The 21,049-nt window shown below is 42.9% G+C and overlaps 2 protein-coding genes across 6 annotated transcripts in view; one reads left to right on the forward strand and one right to left on the reverse strand.

The window, feature by feature from the left end:
• LOC116713404 (sodium/potassium/calcium exchanger 3-like) overlaps nt 1-11,347 on the forward strand; it is a 46,359-nt gene extending 35,012 nt beyond the window's left edge. Inside the window, exons 12-18 of one of the 2 annotated variants that reach the window (XR_004337865.1) lie at nt 962-1,202; nt 1,436-1,602; nt 1,781-1,895; nt 3,453-3,565; nt 5,040-5,105; nt 5,199-10,635; nt 10,678-11,347. Coding sequence is in view for 1 of the 2 variants with exons in the window: in XM_032553547.1 (XP_032409438.1) it covers nt 962-1,202; nt 1,436-1,602; nt 1,781-1,895; nt 3,453-3,565; nt 5,040-5,105; nt 5,199-5,348 (852 nt within the window). In the remaining variant the exon portion in view is untranslated. Of the gene's footprint in view, nt 1-961; nt 1,203-1,435; nt 1,603-1,780; nt 1,896-3,452; nt 3,566-5,039; nt 5,106-5,198 lie in introns of both variants that reach the window. The other variant, XM_032553547.1, reaches the window with a different exon arrangement.
• A 4,308-nt stretch (nt 11,348-15,655) lies between these two features.
• LOC116713138 (ras and Rab interactor 2-like) overlaps nt 15,656-21,049 on the reverse strand; it is a 29,762-nt gene continuing 24,368 nt past the window's right edge. For all 4 annotated transcript variants that reach the window (XM_032553140.1, XM_032553138.1, XM_032553139.1 and 1 more), the window contains 4 exons: nt 17,773-18,081; nt 17,563-17,694; nt 17,316-17,479; nt 15,656-17,195 (listed from right to left, as the gene is read on the reverse strand). In XM_032553140.1, the coding sequence (XP_032409031.1) occupies nt 16,806-17,195; nt 17,316-17,479; nt 17,563-17,694; nt 17,773-18,081 (995 nt within the window). In that variant the 3' untranslated portion in view covers nt 15,656-16,805. The remainder of the gene's footprint in view (nt 17,196-17,315; nt 17,480-17,562; nt 17,695-17,772; nt 18,082-21,049) is intronic.

Below are 21,049 nucleotides of genomic sequence, written 5' to 3' on the forward strand. Positions count from 1 at the left end.
TCCGGAGGTTTGTAGCTGTGGTAGACATGTGCAGGGGCAGGACGGAGCTTGGGCCAGTTGGGCAGGGGATCCACGCTACTGTCTTAGTGCCCATTTCTTGCTGCCTAATCTTTACAACAGCAATAGGGTCCAGAAGTGTGGGATGATGGACTGTACTGGCATGAGAGGAGTACCAGACAGTGCTCTCTCCTGCTTTGCTTCATCCTAATTTGCATATGAACTACGGGGGCTTGGGCTGTGCTATGGCATTGCTTGTTCCTGGCTGCTGATATGTAGCTCTCAGGAATCTTCCATGCCAGCTGTGGGCTTTGAGGATTGGGAATCAGAGAATAAATGTAGCTGTTCTGCTGTTGGCCTTGGAGGTTTTCTTTAGAGAACATTGGAGAACAGCCAGTGTCATGAAGACCGAGGAACACAGCAGACCGATCAGATAAGCAGATAGGGTTAGATTTTAATTTTAAAAAATGAGTTTGGTGTAATATGGTTGCCTCCACTTAAATTGATAGAAGGAGGGTGTTAAAAAAGGAAGGAGCTAAGAGACCCAAGGTGACTAGATGTGCTGCAGAGAACCACAGCTCAGAAAGGGGGAATATATTCACAGGACAAATAGTCATGGAATCATCTGACCATATGGATGACCGGCTAGAAGTCATTGTTGAAAGAGATGAGAAATGGTAAATGGCCTGTTCTAGTATTACTCTATACCAACTTCAGAGGACCCCAAAGCGCTTCACACTAGATTCAATCGTCCCGAACTCACGTGGCCCTCTGACCACCACCAGCTTGCTCAAGGACACAACAGAGATGGTCATTCGTTGTCACCACATACCCCTTCAGTAGGGGCTATAGTTGAAGAGTTGTAGTCGCCGAGGCAATTGAACACTTTTTACCAATTAGAATAAAACTCATTAAAAATCCGTCTCTATCAGAACTGAGCTTATCCTTACTTCGTGTTGCACAGAGACAGAGACTAATCAACACACGGACTCTGACCAACGGCGAATCAGACGTCTCTGTCAAAGGAGGCGGTAGACGGGGCATCGAAAATGGGCTGTCCAGGGCAGAGAGGCGCCTCAGCATTCGCCGTGACGATCGAGAGGCGGGCAACGAGACGGAGAACGAAGATAACGAAAATAATGAGAACGATGAAGAGGAAGAGGAAGATGAGAGAGATGGACCTTTTGTGCCCTTCCAGTGCCCAGGTGAGCTCTTGAAGGCAATTCTCCACCTCTGATGTCCCAAAAGCCAATTTAGCAAATCTTAGTCTGTTTTCAGCTGCTAACCACTTTTGATTAAATTTCTGTTATGGATGATAAATGTTAGTATTTATGTTCTTCCACCGATTTTCTCTGACTAATCGCTGTGTGCTGGCCTGTGCAACGTGTCCTTCTAATCTCTGAGCCATCTCGTTCTGTGTCGGTCTGTGTGTCTGCAGCTGGTGTGTTTAACAAGCTGAAGTGGCTGCTGGCCTGGCCTCTGTGCCTGGTGCTGTTCTTTACCGTCCCCAACTGCTCCAAACCTCGCTGGGAGAACTGGTTTATGCTCTCCTTTATTTTCTCCACCCTTTGGATTGCCTCCTTCTCCTACATCATGGTCTGGATGGTGAGTTGTGTCCTTACTTTGTGTTTCTGACAAACTAAGACAAACCCAGTATTGCCTTCAGTGTTGAGGGTTAATGCACGACCCCCCTCAACACAGTCAGGTTTAGAAGCCGTCTGCACCTGCAGCTCCTTTACGACTTCCGAGGCGTAAGGCACAACCTTCTGTCTCTGTGTGTCAGGTAACGGTGATCGGCTTCACACTCGGAATTCCCGATGTGATCATGGGCATCACCTTCCTGGCAGCTGGCACCAGCGTTCCCGACTGCATGGCGAGTCTGATAGTGGCGCGGCAAGGTAACACATCTGCGAGGCGGCCAACGTGCAGAGGCACCAAAAGTCTTGACTAGAGTCCTCTTCTGCCCCTCCCGTTTTGTGTCCTTTTCAATGCATCCAGTACAAACCGTCTTTCAGGAATCACCGCGCTGTGCCGGTGAAGTGTGCTGCAGCAAAGACCATGCTCTTCAGCATTACTGGTGTATAAAAAAAAAAACCTATTTAAATTGAAACAAGAATCGCTTAGCCTGGCACCAAGGCATTAATCCAGTAGGGGGAAACCCTGCATAGCTGACATATCTGGTTCTGATGTTAAAGTTCCTTCTTTTTTCCAAGTTTAGCTAATTAATGGACTGATAACACCTAGAAAATAGAAACATTTTTCCTACTTTTAAATCTGGCGTACATTCCTCTGCCTCTACCAGTATAGGGTTGCTTGGACTCCTTAAACCTCTAGAACTACCTTCATTCTTCATGGTATATATTCATTAAGCTGCTCATTAGGATGTAGTGAAGCAGCTGACCAATCTACAGTAACTTGGTGATGCTCTCTTGTTAACATGCCTGTCATTAGTTCATCTGCTCATATTTTACATCATTATTGATAACGAGGTGCTGTGGATTTTTTCCTTTTTATTTTTTACTTTTCTCCTGGCTGATCCCTTGGCATTTCAACATCCTTTTGGCTAATTTATTAATTAATTAAAAGGCTAATGCCTCCTCTGGATTTGATTTTAGGCTTGGGCTCCCTTACACCACAAACAAAAAACCTTTTGTTTGTGGCCCATGCAGAAAAATCTGCACCTTCTGGGGAAGAATTATACCTTCGTGCCCATATTTGGTCTCGATTTCTGCAGTGGAAACACTCCTTACATAGCATTTTATTACACTTTTCTACTATTAATTATTGTAGAATTATTTATTTCTTGCCTGATCAGAGAATATCATTAGCTCTAGGTTGCGTTCAGACGTTTTTTGTTTTTTTGTTTCTTTTTGCCCCCTACCCCCATGTACAAGAAGTCCTACCTCAGATTGAAAAGTTAGCTACTCGTCATCAAGTGTCGGAGTGTAAATAGGGACTTCTTTATTCTCCCAGCGTGACAGAATGACGGCCAAACAGCAGAGTCTAAGAGAAGCCTCCGTCAAACAGGTTTGGAGATGAATCACATGGAAACAAGCGACCAAGGCGTTTCCTGCCATCTTGGTCCAGGTTGCTAACAGAAGATGGAGGGAAAACGAGCTGGCAGGAGTCCCATCCTCCCTGCTTTCATCTGTGTTTATTCTCACTCTTGCCATTAAATATTGAAGCGGCTGTGCATGTGTGTGTATGCGTGTGCATAGGTGTCTGAAAGTGAGTGATGTCAGGCAGGGCGACACACAAGCACATTGGGGCTTCCCATGGCTACAAAGAGATTTTTTTTTGAAGTACAGACTTGACTTTTGGATATCAGTACCACAGTCAGCATCACTAATCTTATATATGGCCTCCCACCTTTAACTCTTCTGTCTCTCCCCGTTCCCTTCCTTTGTTTCTGCCCTCCTTTCATTCTGTCTATTCTTTTCTGTTACTGTCTCCAGGTATGGGAGACATGGCCGTGTCCAACTCCATCGGCAGTAATGTGTTTGACATCCTGGTAGGGCTCGGCCTCCCCTGGGCCCTGAAGACACTGGCCATTAATTACGGCTCTGCTGTAAGTCCAGCTATAGACCTCCTAATGATAAAGTTTCTAATATTTACACCACTGTGACTGTCTTAATGTCAACCTTTTGGCCAACTGTCTTTCTTCGAATAGATCCAAATCGTCTGAGAAACATCATGTATGTTAAAATCGGATCTGTGTATAAGTACTGGAAATAAAGACAAACGACTGAATCTGAATTCAGCGTTTGTCCTTCTAGGATCTCAGGTCCTTTTTAGTTTCTTCTTCTTGTTCCCATTTCAGCATTCTAATATTTGATGCAGTTGTGATATAGAAAAAAAAAGAGAAAAATGTTTGAAAAGAAATATTTCACATGCCTACGGTCTTTGACAGGCGTGCCTTACTCACTGTTGAAAACTCACTTTAATACTTTGGATTACTGATATTGCATGCTTTATCATTTTTAGTGTTTTGTATTTATTTTATTTTAAGGCACATGTGTCAAACACGAGGCCTGGGGCTAAATCTGGTCCACCAAAACATTATGTGACCATCTAGCAGCGTCACACAAGATTGCGATTGACAAGCGCTAAAACCCGCCTCCTGCCTCTGATTGGTTGTTTGTTAGCACTGGGAGAAAGCAGAGGCGCTCAGCTTCTTTCACAGGTTGTCTGTTTCATACCATATTGTCATGACTTATTCAAACAAATATGTAAAAAAAAAACAGTTTTAATAAAAGTTACATGCTGCAGCTTTCCCTGCCGTACAGTGCTTTGGTCAGCCATGGGTTGCTAAAGTGCTGTATGAATAAAGCATGCTATGGTTGGTCAGAGTCTCCATGATGAGTAGTCGCCATCAAAGTTCCCATCATTAATGTACAACCACCCGAAGCAACATATTGTGCTTTTCAATCGAGTTCAAAATTACTTCATTTATCCCAAAGGGAAACTAACGTTTTCGTAACTCGTACCATTCAAGGATCAGGAATGGTAATGTGGACGGTAATGACATGGGCAGGAAGGATCTCCTGTAGTAGTCAGTCTTGCAACAAATGTCAGTGGGCCTCTGACTGAAGACCTTTGCAGTACGACGGTCTCATGACATTTGAACAGGTCAGCATCCAGGCAGCAGAGACAGCGTTCCACAGCAACATGTCCTGGTCGACGTTCTCATTTGCTTTTGCCACTCCTCTTTAACCGTCTGTCTGGACGTGTGGTCAGAAAGCCGGACAGAGCTCGTGACATTGGAGTCAGGGATACAATCCACGCTGTTTATGATCGATGGAAGAGATGGTTGGAACTTCCTCCTTCTCTCTCTGCGTCCATGAAGCCTCCTGTTCAGTTCCTCTGGGGTTTGAGGCTGTAGTTCAGGTATCTTTATGCACATAAAAATAGAGTGTACTTTGTTTTGTTTTGGTTTTTTTGTTTTGTTTCATTCCCACAAACTCTGGAACAGTGACAATACCGAAATGAAATTTGTGCAGGATTAATAGATTAATAACGGGCCTCGTCTCTTTGTTCCACAGATTAAGCTGAACAGCAAAGGGCTCATCTTCTCTGTGGGACTCCTGCTGGCGTCTGTCTTCCTTACGGTGAGTTTGTGTCTCACACGGACTTCTGACTCTTCTTACGTCCAGCATCTGTGCTCGTGAGCCTCATGTCCCTCTGCTTGCTGCGATGTCCAGGTGCTGGGAGTCCACCTGAACAAGTGGACGCTGGACAAACGTCTGGGACTCACGTGTCTCTTGTTCTACTCCATCTTCCTGTGCTTCTCCTGTCTCATCGAATACAACATCTTCACTTTTGTCAACCTGCCAACGTGTCGGGAAGACTGAGACGCACCAGCATTGCCACACACACACGCACACACACACACACACAAAGTCCGATTCACAGGTAGTGTTACGGAGGCGATAGGTGGAGTTCGACAGAGGCTCTAAGTCAGAACAGACTTGTTTCTGAGTCTCTTTGTTTGTTGTTTTTGGAGAGGTCCCACTCTGCTCTTTTTTGGGTGCTTGTTTTCCTGCTTGGTGCGATATGGAGCTGCTCTGGTGTTTACTCCCAATCAGACCAGAGTGTGGGACTTTTTCCAGGGGCAGAGATTGGTTAATAACAAGCCCTCACTGTGCTCAACACACACACACACACCCACACACACACACACACACCTGTATTACTGCATGCTTCTCACATAAACATGTTTTATTTTGAAGCTCCTGTGTTTAGGTGTGACGTTTCCTAGCTGCTAACTCTTCCTCACAGGGTACGCGAGGCCTTGTTGAGGAGAGTAAAAACGATCAAAGCAATGACGAATCCGAGGTGGGCGGAGTCGGCTCAGCACTTCAGCTGCAGAGGAGTTGTTTGGGTTGTTGGAAGTCTCTCGGTAGCAAACAGACCCAGTTATGCACATGTGCACATTATGTCCAGTCAGAGTCACTTTGTTCATGCCTCAAGTGTGTATAGACGTGTGTAGAGACAGTCTTCCTCTTCTGCTTTTAGACGTAAAACTACAGGCAACCAGGGCATTACCTTTTTATGAAGTGACTCACAATTGTAGTGTTGTTGTGTTTTTTTTTTTTTTACTCCTTCTTGAATATACCCTTCTCCTGTATATACCCCCCAGATGATTTATTTATTATTTATTCATGCCACACACGTCTCACATTTCTCTCGAGGTCACAGAAACAAACAGAAGAATAAAACTTAAAACACAAAACAAGCACAACGTCTTCTGAGGGATCGATCTGGAATTCTGCGGGTGGATGTCAGAAATGTCCTATTTGCACTGACCAGCTCCGTGAGGAACATCCTTATAAAAAGAAGAGAATCTTGATTTTTTATTTTTAAATTATAATTATTATTATGACTGCTGCTTTTGTCCTCTTAAAGACTCCGAGTTAGCAGACTCAATAGAGATGGGTTCAAAGTACTTCCCTCACCTGGGCTGACCGTTCTGCTCTGGACATGTCTTATTTTGGGAGTTCTTTGTATTTTGTTCTGACAAAGGTCTGGATTTGTCCACTTAAGTTTTGTGATAAGTCAAAATGTCCTACTAGAATTAGAGCATGTACTGTTGTGATTTAATGTAAGCCGTGAAGGGCGACGACATCCTTCGAGGCTGATTGTGAGACCAAACATGACTTTCTTACAGATGAGCTTTGGCAACTCCTTCAGTCCAGACAGCTAATCCAACAAAAACAAAGACTGTTTCAGGGTCTAGTTTATCCATCATCAACTAGTGTTTTAATGTACAAATCATTCCAATCACATGTTTCTGTCCGTACATCAGTCAGAAATATGTGTCTGATAGGAGCTTGTCTGTTTATTTTGTTGGGTTTTTTTTGTAAATATTCATTGCTCTGAGTGGGGAAACTGGGTTTGAAACTTATGAAATGCAATAACTATAAGCTTACTCCCTTGTCAGGTTGCAGCTTTAAAGACAATAACAATACGAGCTGAGACAAGACAATACATGATTTTGAGTTCACAAGAATCAGACAAGATGCTAGCAATATCCTTGGGAAATTTTGATCCAATTTTCTTTGTTTTCACAAACACAGTAAAAGGTTTTGTGCTTCCTAAAGCTCAGTTTCAATGTTAAAGCCAGTCCTGGTGATAAGTCCTTAAACTGAAGACGATACAATGCAGTCCAGACTCATTAGGAACACTATGAAATGACCCTTTAGTTTTACCCCAATAGGAATGTAGGTGCAGATGCTAACTTTAGCTTTAGCAGCTAGCAGTTAGCCAGTTGTTGGCGTCCTCTTCAGTGTTTTCTGTAACTGTGTGTTGTCAGCTAGTCTAATGACCAGATTCTGTTAATACAACTAAACAACTTCTTCCTGTCTGAGTTCAAAATAAGAGTCTCAAGGTGTGGTTGCAACAGGATTGTCGGGATTAAAGACGCAGTTGTCAATGTTGTATTCAAACTTCACCAGACAAAGTCACAGATTACATGTACAAATGTAGCTTCCATCCTGGAATGCTCTCATTATGTGGAATTCTGTAGAAATCAAGTCGACATTTGATATTTATTGATTCAGGGATGCTCTCGCTCTTCTGGAGTGAGACTCAAGCTTTCTCACTCGGCCCGGATAGATCTCCTTTAGAATAAGGAGCGGTACCACTTCTGTACTTGGGACAGTTCTCTGTGAGGCCCTGATCACTCTGCAGATGTTTTTCAGTGTTTGTTGGTGCTAAGCTCCAGGTGAATCCAGTTAGGATGTTCTTGTTTCAGGTCAAACTTTCTTCCATTCCTTTTAATACAGGTGGTTAATATGGAGGCCCCTAGGGGACAAGGAGGATTTTTTTCTTCTTTTGCATTCTCTCGCAATAATCTACTGATCAGTTCATGCAGCATAATTGAATACTGTAAGCCTTTCTTTCAGTGGCCATCGTACTTTCTGCTATAAGGTTTTCATGAGGTTTTTTCCATTTATGTTAATATCTGGTTGTGAAACACCTGAAGTTTTATTTCTTTTTCTTTAGGACAGAAATGCACCACAGACCTGATGTAAACAGAAACTTTCCGTAAGAAGAAAAAGAAAAAATAGATCCAAACTATTTGGACTGTTTCTGCGTTATTATCACTGGGTCATAAAGTCATCAGACAGTTTGATTGTGTCTCTTTGTGTTGGTCTGAATGGTTTAAAGAGACGTTTTCATGTGCAGATCCATCTCAGCCTTACACAAACGGACAGAAACATGCAGGGAATAAAGTGATTTTCAATCAGTTTTGTGCATCAAAGAGTTAAGAATAAACACGTTTTCACTGAGGCTCTTTAATGTGTATAGGTTTCACATTTGAAATTGACATTCGTGACTGTATACAAAATAGACCGGCAAATATTTCAGTGAGAATATTGCGAGGGAACGCAAAACTTATTGCAAGGCAACGCAAAAGAAACATTTTCCCCATGTCCCCTAGGTGTCCCTCAGGGGGCTCCGTAGGTTAAGATGTGGTGTGTAGGTCCACTGGTCCAAAATAATCTCCTTGGTGTTGCCCATGTTAAACAGAGAAACAATGTTACTTGTTCAACTGTCTTCCCACTTCTGTTTGGTTACATCAACGACTACCATGAGTATTTTAGGGAAATGTTGTCAATCTGTGGGGCACCTCAGTAAGTTATCAAAGTGTTCGTCTTGAGACGAAACTCTTACACCTTGAGGTACAGAGGTAGCATGCAATATTGATTGCACCAAACCTTAACTACTTGTATCCTAAAGCAATCCAAGATGTAAGATATTATTTATCTTCTTGCTATGATCCGTCTCTTGATAGATTTAGAGCAACGTAAACTGTGTGGTCTAAAAGTGGACCGGCGCTGCATTCCAGTTACTTCTGAAGTCAGAACTCGTTACTGCGATTGACGTCACCCGCAAAACCAGTTAACATGGAGAAGTCGGGATTTCAATGTTGCCAAGCACATAGACGTTCGCAGCACCTCTGAGCATCATTTTAAGCTTTACTTTCCATATTTTTGCTCAATTGACGGTGAGTCTCAATCTCTCTAACGTTTTTGTATATATAATAGAATATTTTATATTGTCATGTCTTTGTGCTTCCTCTGATTTCCTTGTTAAACACCTTGCTGATAGGGAAAACTTTGAGTTTTCGTCCCTCACTGACAGTATATACACTGAAGCATGTTGTTTGTCATCTCCACCTGGAACAGGTTGGCGTTTGATCGGTCAGGACTGATCAAATTGAAGAAAAAAAAACATCCAGTACCAGCCACCAGCTGATCTCTTATTTGTGTGACTCTTAAGGATCGTGTTGGTTTGGGTCAAATTTAGAAAACTATCAGCGATGCCTTCACTTTCTTTTACTGGCCACCCTGGATTTCCCCTGCTGTTCTCCATCGTCCCATTCCTTGACCTCCACCTTACTCTTATGTGTCAGAATTGTAGCTATTCCACAAAGTATGCCAAACCGCCCTGACTCTGGTTGCATTGGGATGCCCTCCACACTCAAAGATGTCGCCATGGTTAGCACAACCCTGATGCCATGTCAAGGGGTTCTCGCAGGGCACTCGGGACCAAACCTCACTGGTGTGTGTAGCTTTGGCGCACCACCGATACTCTGCAAATTCTTCCATAACTCCTCTGCGATCCACCCAAAACGCTGATACGCTACATTGCGGTTATGGTACATTGTGCCATCCTGTGTGAAACTTCCCCAAAAAGCTTGTATGTGCATTCAAATGACTCCTTTTTTAAAATTTATTTTATTTGATATATTTAAATTCTGACAACTTATAGCGCTTTGACAGTGCTCATAGTTAATGGAGCAATCTGTCTCTGTGCTGCACAGTATTTTCTCAGTGTCAGGAGATATCTCTAACAGCAACTGCATTATAGTGATTACCATGTTTTTCTTTATCATATGTCTCTAAGATCAGCTGCAGCATGCACTTTACCAATCCTTCTCTGTTCCGGGTGTGTAGAGTTTGTTGTGTTTGCTAGTCACTGCGTACACCTACTCCTGATGAAGGCGTAGAAAAGTCCAGAGCAGTGACGGCTCCCACACTGTGGCTGCGTTCACACTTCAACCTGAACTGACCCAATTCCAGTTTTTAATTTAATTTTTTTTTTGACATAATGCGACCTGAATCTGATCTTTTCATGACAGCCTGAGCAACACAGGTCAGATATTTTTCGAATGCGATCCAGATATCCGATACGTATCCGATTCAAATGTGACCAAAAGTCCAGGTCGCGTTCATCCGACCTGAACGTCACTGACACTCGACAAACGTCACTATTCTGCGTCCTGATACGCAGCAACAACCATGACGGACTATAACGAGGATTAAGTTGTTAATATTCTGGTTCCCGTTGCAGAACAACTTCAAATGTGTAAACTATGCTCCACCCTTAGCATCCATGTTTACTTCTTCTTTACGGCGGTTGGCAAAACACTGAGCATGCGCTCTATGTGTGACGTTACTGCGCCCTCTACTGCACATGCAGGACACTTTCAGGTCGTTTGACCGCTCACACTGGACAACACGTACAAGTTGCGTATATTTGGAAGTGTGAACGACCATGGCAGAAAAAATAAATAAAAAATCCGATTTGACAAAAAAAAATCGGAATCGGGTGTGAACGCAGCAAATTCAGGTGTGAACGCAGCAAATTCAGGTGTGAACACAGCAAATTCAGGTGTGAACGCAGCCTTAGTGTGGAGGCCGTCACTGTTCTGCACTTCTGTGTGTCTGAAATCAACCAAATCACCTAGGACGCTCCCATCGTGATACCAGGTACCTTTTTAAGAAGATTTTTATATAGTTTGTGATATTCACATTGGTGATACACTGATTATGTAAATATGTGTAAATATATGTGTAAATGTATTTATATATATGCATATATTTTTGTCTGAATGTGTATATGTGTGGGAATATATTTTCATAGATTCTAGGTATCCCCTTGTTTGTAAGGGCGCTGTTTTTACGTTTTTTGGGGGGGGTTTTTGGTTTTTGTTTTCTTTCTCTTTTTTTTTTTTTTTGTTTTGGATTACATGCATGGAGATATTTCGCTATGTTAAATTATCTATGGAAAATCTTACTGTTCTTTGAAATGAGAGTCAAATGGTTTCAGAGAGAGCACTGGATGTAGTTTGAATTCCTGACGGTTGCTTGCTCTTTTTCAGCCCCAGGTTGTGATGAACGACTGTGAGTGTTTGCTGCAGACATGGACCTTCGCATATCGGAGCTAGTACCTCTTACCACATACATGGATTTAACAAAACTGAATATTTTGTGTTTAAATGTTTCAAATCTAATTTCAGAAACCGTTTTGCATCAATAAAGTTGTCTTTGATTAAAGAGCACATTCTGTTTGTTGCAAGTGTTTGTCAGGCAAATCAGTGGTGGCGTCTTGAACACCTTAGAGTTTCATGAATAAAACTGCGTTTAACATGTTTTACTACACAAGCATACACAGTTATGTACGTGTATGTACATGTACAAATACGATACAAAATAGCATGTTTCTTACTTTGCACAACGCAATGCATCGTTACACTAACTTGACTCTGGCCAGCGATACAGTCTGGACACTTTGCAATAACAAACTTACACGGCATCATTACCAATATCTCCATTATTTAAGGTTCTTTTCTCTGTTCTCTTTTCTCCTGCTCTGAGCAGGCCGTGCATAAACCAACACATCATTACCGACCTGGGAGGCTGCAGTGAAAACCGAGGCTCAGACGATGCTTATTTGCCGAGATCAAGTAGCTCACGTACGTTAATGTCAGATGTAATGGCCTTCAAAAGGCTGTTGCTTAAGAAGGTGGCAGTTCCACCGAGTGCCGTTTCCAGGCATATAAATGATTGTTGGGTGGATGAAACAGGTTTAGTAGAACAAGAAGTGCAAAACGGGGAAAACTGCAGCCTTGAGTAGAGAACGAGTCAGAGGAAATGGAAAGTCGGAACATTGCTGTTTTTCTCAGTCGCTTTGGCGCGTTTGTTCAATCTCCAAATCAATTTGTCACTTGTGCATATCAAAATAGCAGTTTCCTGTTCCTTTGAGTGATTATGAACAATTATCTGCTTTTTCCTACATTTCCTATTGCTTTTGTCATGTAGACCAAAGTGTTTTATCCAGATCTCCGTTGAATAGCCTCGACCTCCACAACGGTTTGAACGTAATTTCATTGTATAGGTCTTAACGTGCAAAATGCTCCAATAACTTGTCAATCATATTTCTACACATTTCCATTACTTTTTTTTCAAAATTTGTACAGAACTGAGAAATTGCTCCAAGATGAATCCTGACTTGCTCAGACATAGGCAAATATGTGAACCTTTAGATCAGGGGTGGGCAATCCTGGTCCTCAAGGGCCGGTGTCCTGCAACTCTTAGACGTCTCCCTGGTCCAACACACCTGAATCCAACAGCTGAATCACCTCCTAAGTGCAGTGAAGTTCTCCAGAGTCCTGCTAATGACCTCATTATTTGACTCAGGTGTGTTGAAGTAGAGACACATCTAAAAGTTGCAGGAGACCGAACCCTCCAGGCCTGGAGTTGCCCACCCCTTCTTTAGATCAACCAACGGTCAACCGGTTTTCTGAAATAGATTGTAGGTACATCTCATGAACCATCAACAGGCGAACATACTGTTTGATGTTATATTTCTAACAATGGAAGGACAGGATTTGGTCAACGCTGTTCTGTGCAGTCCTGTCTTTTCCTTTCTGTCCCACAATGACACGGTCTGTCAATATATTACAGTAAAAGCATAAATGTGAATCTCGTCCAGCCTCTTGTCATTCATCTCCCACAATTACAATTTACAGTTCTTGTCATCAAAGGTTTAGCCACATAGTTTACATCAAAATATCAATTGAGAGTCCAAGTATCAATTTTTACTGTCTTGTCTGAACACAATAAAACAAGTACTTGACATTCTGAAGTACTGGCATCTTCACTGATACAAATATTTCATTTTGAGAGATGAACAAAGGATTTTCAGAAAGAAATTGGGCTCTCTAGGTAAGTCATACTGTTTCGCTACTTGTACGAATTGTTTTTAGAAACGCATTCACTGTTTGGCAGATGTCAAAAATGATTCGAGAAAATGCACCAAAGCCACTAGGGAAAAACTGTGAGATCCACCACACACACAGACGGATCCAGGATAATGGACTACAATTGTCACCGTGTGACTCCTGAACCAGATACAGTTCAAGATGAAAGTAAAGTTTGTATTTCACTTGCAAATTGAGGTTCCAGAGTCTGGAGAAAGAGTGGAGAGTCCACAGTGAAACTTCAGTCGGTGAAGATTTGGGGGATTGTGTCATCTGGACCAAAGTCAGAGTCAGTCATCTGGCAGGACATTTTAGATCACTTCATGTTTCCTGCTGACAAACTGCACGGTTGTGCCGACTTTATACTTTCCTTTGGTTTATTATTTGTTTGTATTTCATGTAAAGCACTTTGAATTGCCTTGTTGCTGAAAATGTGCCATATGAATAAAATTGCCTCACCTTACCTCACCTTTATTTTCCAGCAGAACTTTTTATCAGCCAACATTGACAACAATAGTAACATATACTTTAATAACCATGGTGACACTAGTAAACTCGTCTGAACCCCATAGAGAATCTATGGAATATTGTCGGATGGAAGAAGAGAGACACCAGAACCAACAGAGTCGAAGGTGCAAAACTGGACTTCCACTGCTCCTCAGCAGAACCACATGCTGATTTTCATGCTGTACTGATGCAGTAATTCACTGAAAATGGAGAACAAAGCCTGAGAACAGATGATATACAGCACATGGACACGCTGTTCAGTAAGTCCACATCTCTGGATTAAAATACTTTTTTTTTTTATTTCACTGATGTAATATTTAATTTTCCGACTGAATGTTGGGTTGAATTAATTTTGAATCAGCAGTTCAACGCTGATTTAAAATACACTGGAGGATTTTCTGACTTAATGAGCTGCTTTAAAGGTTTTGGGAGGAACAACCCTTCAGTTTCAGACAGACTCTTTCTTGGCGCCCTCTTGTGTACCTTTTCATTAACTACAGTTCACCTTCCAGTCATTGATTTTAAGACGCTTTGTTTACGTTGGTTTGCCCTGTATTGTATCTGTACGGAGGTTTGATCCATCCTGACATCATCTGAACCTGAAGTGCTTCGTCGTCAAGAACACAGGCAACATTCTGTCAACTCCTTGTCGGTGCAGGAGGCTGATTTAAATCCATGCTAACTGTTGCAGATGTTTTGATGTTTATCTGCAGAAAGCTGAAAAGGCTTAAAGAAGCTCCAGGTCTAAATGGGTAGAGGAGAGGGAAAGAAGCTGAACCTACTTTTGTGGCTTAGAAAAAAGGAGTCACAAAAGTAACTCTATTAATACTTTAGTTACAAATGGACAGGTTACAACTAAATTGTCTGAAATTGCAAGCAAAATCGTATCCTATACTCCTCAACCTTCTCCTCTAATGACTCTGAAACCTTCTTCGATTTAATACACCATAGAATTGCTCGTATCAATTTCTCTCAGTTGTGCAATGCAGATATTAACCTTTCTGAACTGAGCAAAGCAGTGGAAAGTTTAGTGCTAAATAAATCCCCAAATGATTTTTATGAACATTTTTTTGGGGATGGGCTAAGAGAACCTTCTTATCTAATGATTTCAGAAGCAATAAGCAATTTTCAATCACAATGAAGCAGGGTGTTATAACCCTTACACCCAAACCTGGTAAAAAAACAAACTCAGATAATTGAAGACCCTTCACATTATTACACACTGATTACAACAGGTTTTGTTTGGTTTTTGAAGGACACAACGCAGGAACAAGTGGAGGAGTGTGAGTTTTGGGACCTTAGAGTAACTTGAATACTGAGTTGAGCATAATGCACTGTTCAATGCTTTGCACGTTACAAATAAGCTGAATTGGAGTGGATGTACTGGGCTGTAAATCTGTCTACATGGTGGGACTGAGCTGACTAAAAAATGATTATTTCTTTAATTACTTGAGACGACATTCATTGTTGTCTTTGGTCTATGTAAATAAACTAAGGTGAAATGGACAGGTTTTCATAAAGACTGACAATCAGGGCCGGTCCAAGCCTTTTTGGGGCCCTAAGCAGCTTTTTCTGGGGGGCCCCATACCAACATATCAACACCAGATTTATAATTTCTAAACTACTCTGTGTAACATCCCTGCTATCATTAGCGTCATCTGTACTTAGCATACATTATACAAATACTATTATGACTATTCATTTCAACTTTACAGGAGTAACAAAAATATATATATATATATATTTGGATTTTAAAATGCAGAGTGATTTTTAAGTGTGTCATTTTATTTGAACTGTTTTGAAAGTAACATCAACTGATAAACACTAAATTTAATATTTTATATTTCCCCAACAGAGGCAGCAGCCTTCAACAGGAAGAGATTAATCATTATCTGTAAAAAAAAAAAAAAAAACAATATAGTAATAGCATTTAGTTTGTATTATTCAATATTATTTTAAATATTTTTTCTATCATGCTACTTCATTGCTCTTGGGGGCCCCCTGGTGGCGTGGGGGTGCCAAGCGGCGGCTTACCTCGCATATGCTGAGGGGCCGGCCATGCTAACAATGGACCTTTGTACAAACTGTAGTCAGACGTGCTTGAAGATTCAATGTTTATTAAGTGCAGAAGAAAATGTTTCTCATACAGATACATGACAGGCAGGAAAAGTGTCTCGTGACAATTTAACATTAAAAAATATTGAGGATAGGAAGCGTATCTGTGAAAGATCCCAGCACAGACATAAATACAACAGCTCCTAACAACAACATGCCAGGAGAACGCTCGTCTCCTGGGGTGACACAACGCTGCCCAACTTCCTGCTGCGGCTCTCACTTTTCTTCCAGCCACGTCGCACTTCCTTTCCGTCTGTGCTGACCGCTCCTCGCTCGTTTCCTCCGCGTGGAACTCGCAGCATCTCGATCATTTTCGCTCTCCTCTAAACAACCTGCACTCTTCCCGTGCAGCGCATCGCAAAGTGTGGCACTTCAGACCAGCTAAAAAGGCCACACAAGCTAACAAATCGCAGCAGTTCCTCTGTCACATGTCAGTGTGAATAGAAAATATGACACCAGCTCGTATCACGAGGATTAAACAGCGAATACCTGCTTCTTAATTTTAAACTTAAAACACAAAGATCTCACTATATTAACGCTATTCTATTGGATCGAGAGAATGGACGCCATGTTCCAAAGGTCAACGACGTATGAATGCATGTTAGGATGATCGGAAGCATCAGATGAATTTACATTTGATCACAGCGGATCTGATTGGGAGGCACGAGAAGATGCATTCCTGAAGAATCACAGGAAATTTGTTATGTACATTAATGGCCTCTAGGTGTCACTAAATCTGTTTTCATAGACAATCTAAAAGTTTAAAAGCAATAAAGTAACAGGTGACCTGCAACTGTTAAAAGTAACTGGTGCCTAGATTATTTATGTACACATGCACCAAATGATTGGAAGTGTAAATGAGGACAGATTGCTTTCTGTCCCTTTCAGCTGCTCAGATACCGAATCCAGAGGAAGTAAAAATAACTGCGTGTTTTTCCTCTGTCGGCCGGGTCTGTCTGACAGCGAGGGGATGTTGGTTGAGACAGATGTGCCGCCTGAAAGGAGAAGTCAGGCTCTGTGAAGACTGGCACGAGACGCTGTTTTGCCCACTTGGACTGTTTCGACATCCGGCCGGCACATGCTAGGGGGAAGCATGTTTTGTAGGGGACGATGGTCTGAGGGTGTTCCTCTGTGATCATACAGAGATGGAGCCGCCGCTGAGGGCCTGAGGGTCCGTGCTCTGGTGGTTTAGGTTGGCCTGGGGATCAGGGGTCGCGGCAGGGGTGCTGGAGAGAGATGCTGACAACGTGCCGTTTTTGGCCAAGCGGCGGTAGACAAAGTGGAAGGGAACCGGCTGTGGACGGCTGTGAAGCTCAGCTTTGATCTTCTGAGGGTGGGTGTCTGCTGCCAGCTGCTGGCTGCTGCCCTCCATCTGCAGGAACAGGCCGTAGTTCTTGGGGTCCGACACCTTAAACTTCAGGGCGCACAGCTGGCACAATTCCTCCACCGTGGTGTACGGTCGCACTGGCAGAGTCTTAGCCGTGCATCCACTGTCCACCTCCTGCAGTGCCACACGCAAGTAGTTCTGAGAGACAAACAGGACACCACTCATCATCATCATCATCAGGTGAAGGAAAAAGATCACCTCTCTGAGGAAGCAAAGAAGAAGTCTGTCTGGTAAGTCAGTTTGTTAGTGAATGCTCACCTGGAAGTCGTCGACAGAAGGCGCAGAACGCTGGGTGGTGCGCCGCCGGTGCCACTGGTGTAGCGTGTCTCTGGTTTCGGAGCTCAGCACCCTGGCAGCCTGATCCTCCTGGAAGTTCTTAACCAGGGACATGGCTCCGTAGGCGCTGGTCAGATAGTAACCACCTGGACACACAGAAACGACGGTAAGAATCATCTGAGGAGAAACAGAATGTGCTTTTAAAGGAGGGAAGGTGTTGGACCGGCACCTTCCCCATGCAGCAGCGAAGGGTCCAGCAGCTCCATCATGTACAGGATCTCATTGTCCAGCTCAGGCATGTCACACTGGGCCAGCACGTAGGTCAGCATGGGGAGGAAGTCATCGGCTCCATACAAACGACCTGAAACAAAGGGATGGACGTGCTTCATCATACCAGGTGTGTTGGGTGTGGAAAACCGCTGGCCTCACAGATCTCTACCTGAGTTGTCTTCCATGATGGTGTAAATTAGCTTGCAGACTCTTAGCAGCATGCAGACTTTCTTCTCTGGGGAGTACAGCTTACACATGGTGTGGAACTTCTGCCTAATCTTTTCTATGGCCACGTGGTCGGGAGGCAGAGCGTCGGCCACGCCCATCTCCTGAGGTCGCCGGGCCTTGGCCAATGACAGGTTCTCTTTCAGCTCCTGCCAGCTGCCGCTGCGCACCTGGAACTCCTTTAGCGCTGCGCTGATGGGCAGCTTCAGCGGCTTCAGAACGCACTTCAGCATGGCCTTCTCCAGGACTCTGTCTGAGGAGGGGAGACACAGCTGGGTCTTTACTCCGTCAGAGTAATCACTTTCAAATCACTTCACAGGTTCTAGTTTAACAACCCTTTTGTGTGTAGCGGTCACTACAGTGGGCAGCTATCTAAAAGCCTTTTTCTTGTGCTTCTTGAGGATTTTTATGTTATAAATGCACACAGACCACTGAAGTGGACACTAGTGCATCACACAATACACCATCAGCTACTGACCATCCACCGCAAGTGCAAGAAAATATTTGTTAAATCCAATATGGCAGACAGACAGAAAAGCATGCCGACCGACCTAGTCCCTCCTTCTACTGTAGACGACTCTTGCAGGTGAAAAAATATATATTGTGACATCAAGTAACCCCTAAAGACTAGAACTACTGATTCATTTTTTCCAAACAACAACTTTGTATTTGAAGAAAAATACAACTTCATATTTTGTACCCTTAAAGTTTGTTACTTTAAAATTTTAAAGGAACAAACTAAAAATAAATACGTATATATTTATTTATTTAGACTTGGATGCATCACAAGACATCTTAGAGAAAAACAACATACCAGCCCGAAAAACTGGGTGCAAGGTTTAGGAAAAGTTTATGGGAAAGAACTGCTTACATCCTTACCCGTGTTATTTCAATGTTGATTCGTCAGACATTTCTGGAAGCTCAACTTGAGATACGTTCTGTGCTCTCAGTAAATTGCCAGAACATCAAGCACTCTTGCTCTCAAACAAGCTCGACTCCCTCTTTAAAATTCCTTCCTTGCTTTTCATACCAACATTGCTTCGACTCGTTTGTGTGCTGCAGGTGAGACTGCTGACAACCCGCAGTGTGGACAGTGGACATGCGACGGCTGCAGCGACACGGTCACAATCGGCCAACACAAGACAGAGGAGATGGATAACTGGAGGCCAAACCTCAACAGGCCTGTTGGACAAGGGCCATGTGTGAGCGCAGTCTGAGAGCGAGCTGCTGACTCTCCTCTAGGAAACAGTGAGCTCAGCAGTTATTCTGGCTCGACACATCTGTAACCTCTCAGCTTGATTTTACTTTCCACTTCAGCTGGACCGCATCCAGCATCTGCCATCCACAGAGTCTGCGTCAGCATTGGCTTAGGGAAACTCTCCGCAGCACCCTCCGAGCGCAGAGCGATCGCCAACGAGACTGCAGAAAACACTAGCGGGCCGTTTTCACTTCCTCATTTCACTACTCCACACTGGCTGGGAGCTCTGGGTGAGCGGGACGTTTTTACTACCTGCCAGGACCGATAAGGAGTAAAGCTGGTTTTGTTGGAACTCATACCTGACCTTACCAGCTAGTAGGAGTATTTTTAGGGTGTGACTTTTACAGGTTAGGTTTACTGGAAACATGTCTCTTCCTGCTAGCTTATCTATCCAATGGGCCCGGCAGATCCGGTTCTGAAACTCACAACACATGAGGCATCAAAAGAGATTCCCAAACACTTGAAAATTTCTTACATGGGCCGAGTGCATTGTTCCAGTTAGCCTGCTGTTGTTGTTTCTGGGAACTTTGCAGAACGACTAAAGAATCACAGTTGCCATATTTTATAGATATTTTACTGTTTTAATTATTTTTTATTATTATTTGCATCATTGATGGGTTTGTAAGCAGTGATCAAGGCTGTAACAGCGAATCGGTCTTTAATTCTGGTAAAAATTTAAAGGAACAAACTGGAAGGACTGAAAGAACCAGGTACAGGTACAGTGGTTCCTCAGCGCAACGTCTTCCTTTCCTCTGATTAGGCCTGTCACAATAACCAATGTTTCTGGATGATTAATCGTCCCAGAAGTTATCGCGATAACCGATAATATTGTTCTTTTGAGACAGTTTGCCAGTGATATAATGGCAATAATGGAATAATATTGCAGGAACACATTCTCAAAGATCAACAAGCTTTAAATTCCAATGAACATTTAACACTGGAACTGGAAGACATTTTAAATATCCAAAATAAATACACAAAACTTCAGAAACAACAAGTAAAATGAATTGCTAAGTCTCAGGAAACAAATGTATGCCTCTAAAAAAGGTTTAGTTGAGACCAAAAAGTCCAGACTAAAGACTTTTATGATCCAGTTTTTGGTAGAAAGAGAAAAACGATAAATCATGAAATTAGAAATGATTGAGTTTGTTTTATTTATTCATGCAATTAACTGATTTATTGATTATTGTGATAGGCCTAGGTTGACTTCTGCTTATTTCTGATAAAGGAGACCCCCACAGCACGGTGTTAAGTCGGACGTTTGTGTGCTTCTGCGTCCCTTACACATCCGCTTTTAAGTGGACCCCACCAGTCGCCTGATTCAGTCTGGAGGAAGCAGGAATATGCTGCAAAAAACAGCAATAGTCCTGTGAAATTTCCCAGTTTGAAGCAAGGTTCAGTGCTTTTGGCATCCATAGGAACGTCATGACCAATTAGATCCTGAGATCCTTTCCTAGCTGAGCAGGTGTGGGGATGAGCAGCGATTTCACTATTTTTAATTCAGAAGGTTGTTTTGATCAGCTCTATGTGCGGACGCTCACATCTCTGGGCCTTCTCAGTGGCAAAGACACTGGAGGTAATGCGCATCTATCCTCTAACCCAGTGGTCTCAAACTCCAGTCCTCAAGGACCGGCCGAGCGCACCCGACTCTAACATCAGCTCTTTAGCTCCAGTAGAGCTCGACTTCAAGTGTGTAAGACAAGGGACACATCTAAAAGTTGGAGGACTCTGGCCCTCAAGGATTGCAGTTTGAGACCAATGTTCTAACTGATAAGAGATTGTTTACTTCCTGGCTCCTTGGTCCGTAACAAGGGAACAGGATGTTTCTTTGAACAGGTGCATGTTGATCTCTGTACGTTGCTAAATGAGTAAATCGAGGTTTATTGTTCCTTCATTCTTCCAAGGATCACATCCCTCTTTCATTTCATATTTGATCAGAAGAGACAATGACGGCAGAAACAGA

Source organism: Xiphophorus hellerii, chromosome 22 (genome assembly GCF_003331165.1).
Source record: "Xiphophorus hellerii strain 12219 chromosome 22, Xiphophorus_hellerii-4.1, whole genome shotgun sequence".
In the NCBI taxonomy this organism is placed as follows: domain Eukaryota; kingdom Metazoa; phylum Chordata; class Actinopteri; order Cyprinodontiformes; family Poeciliidae; genus Xiphophorus; species Xiphophorus hellerii.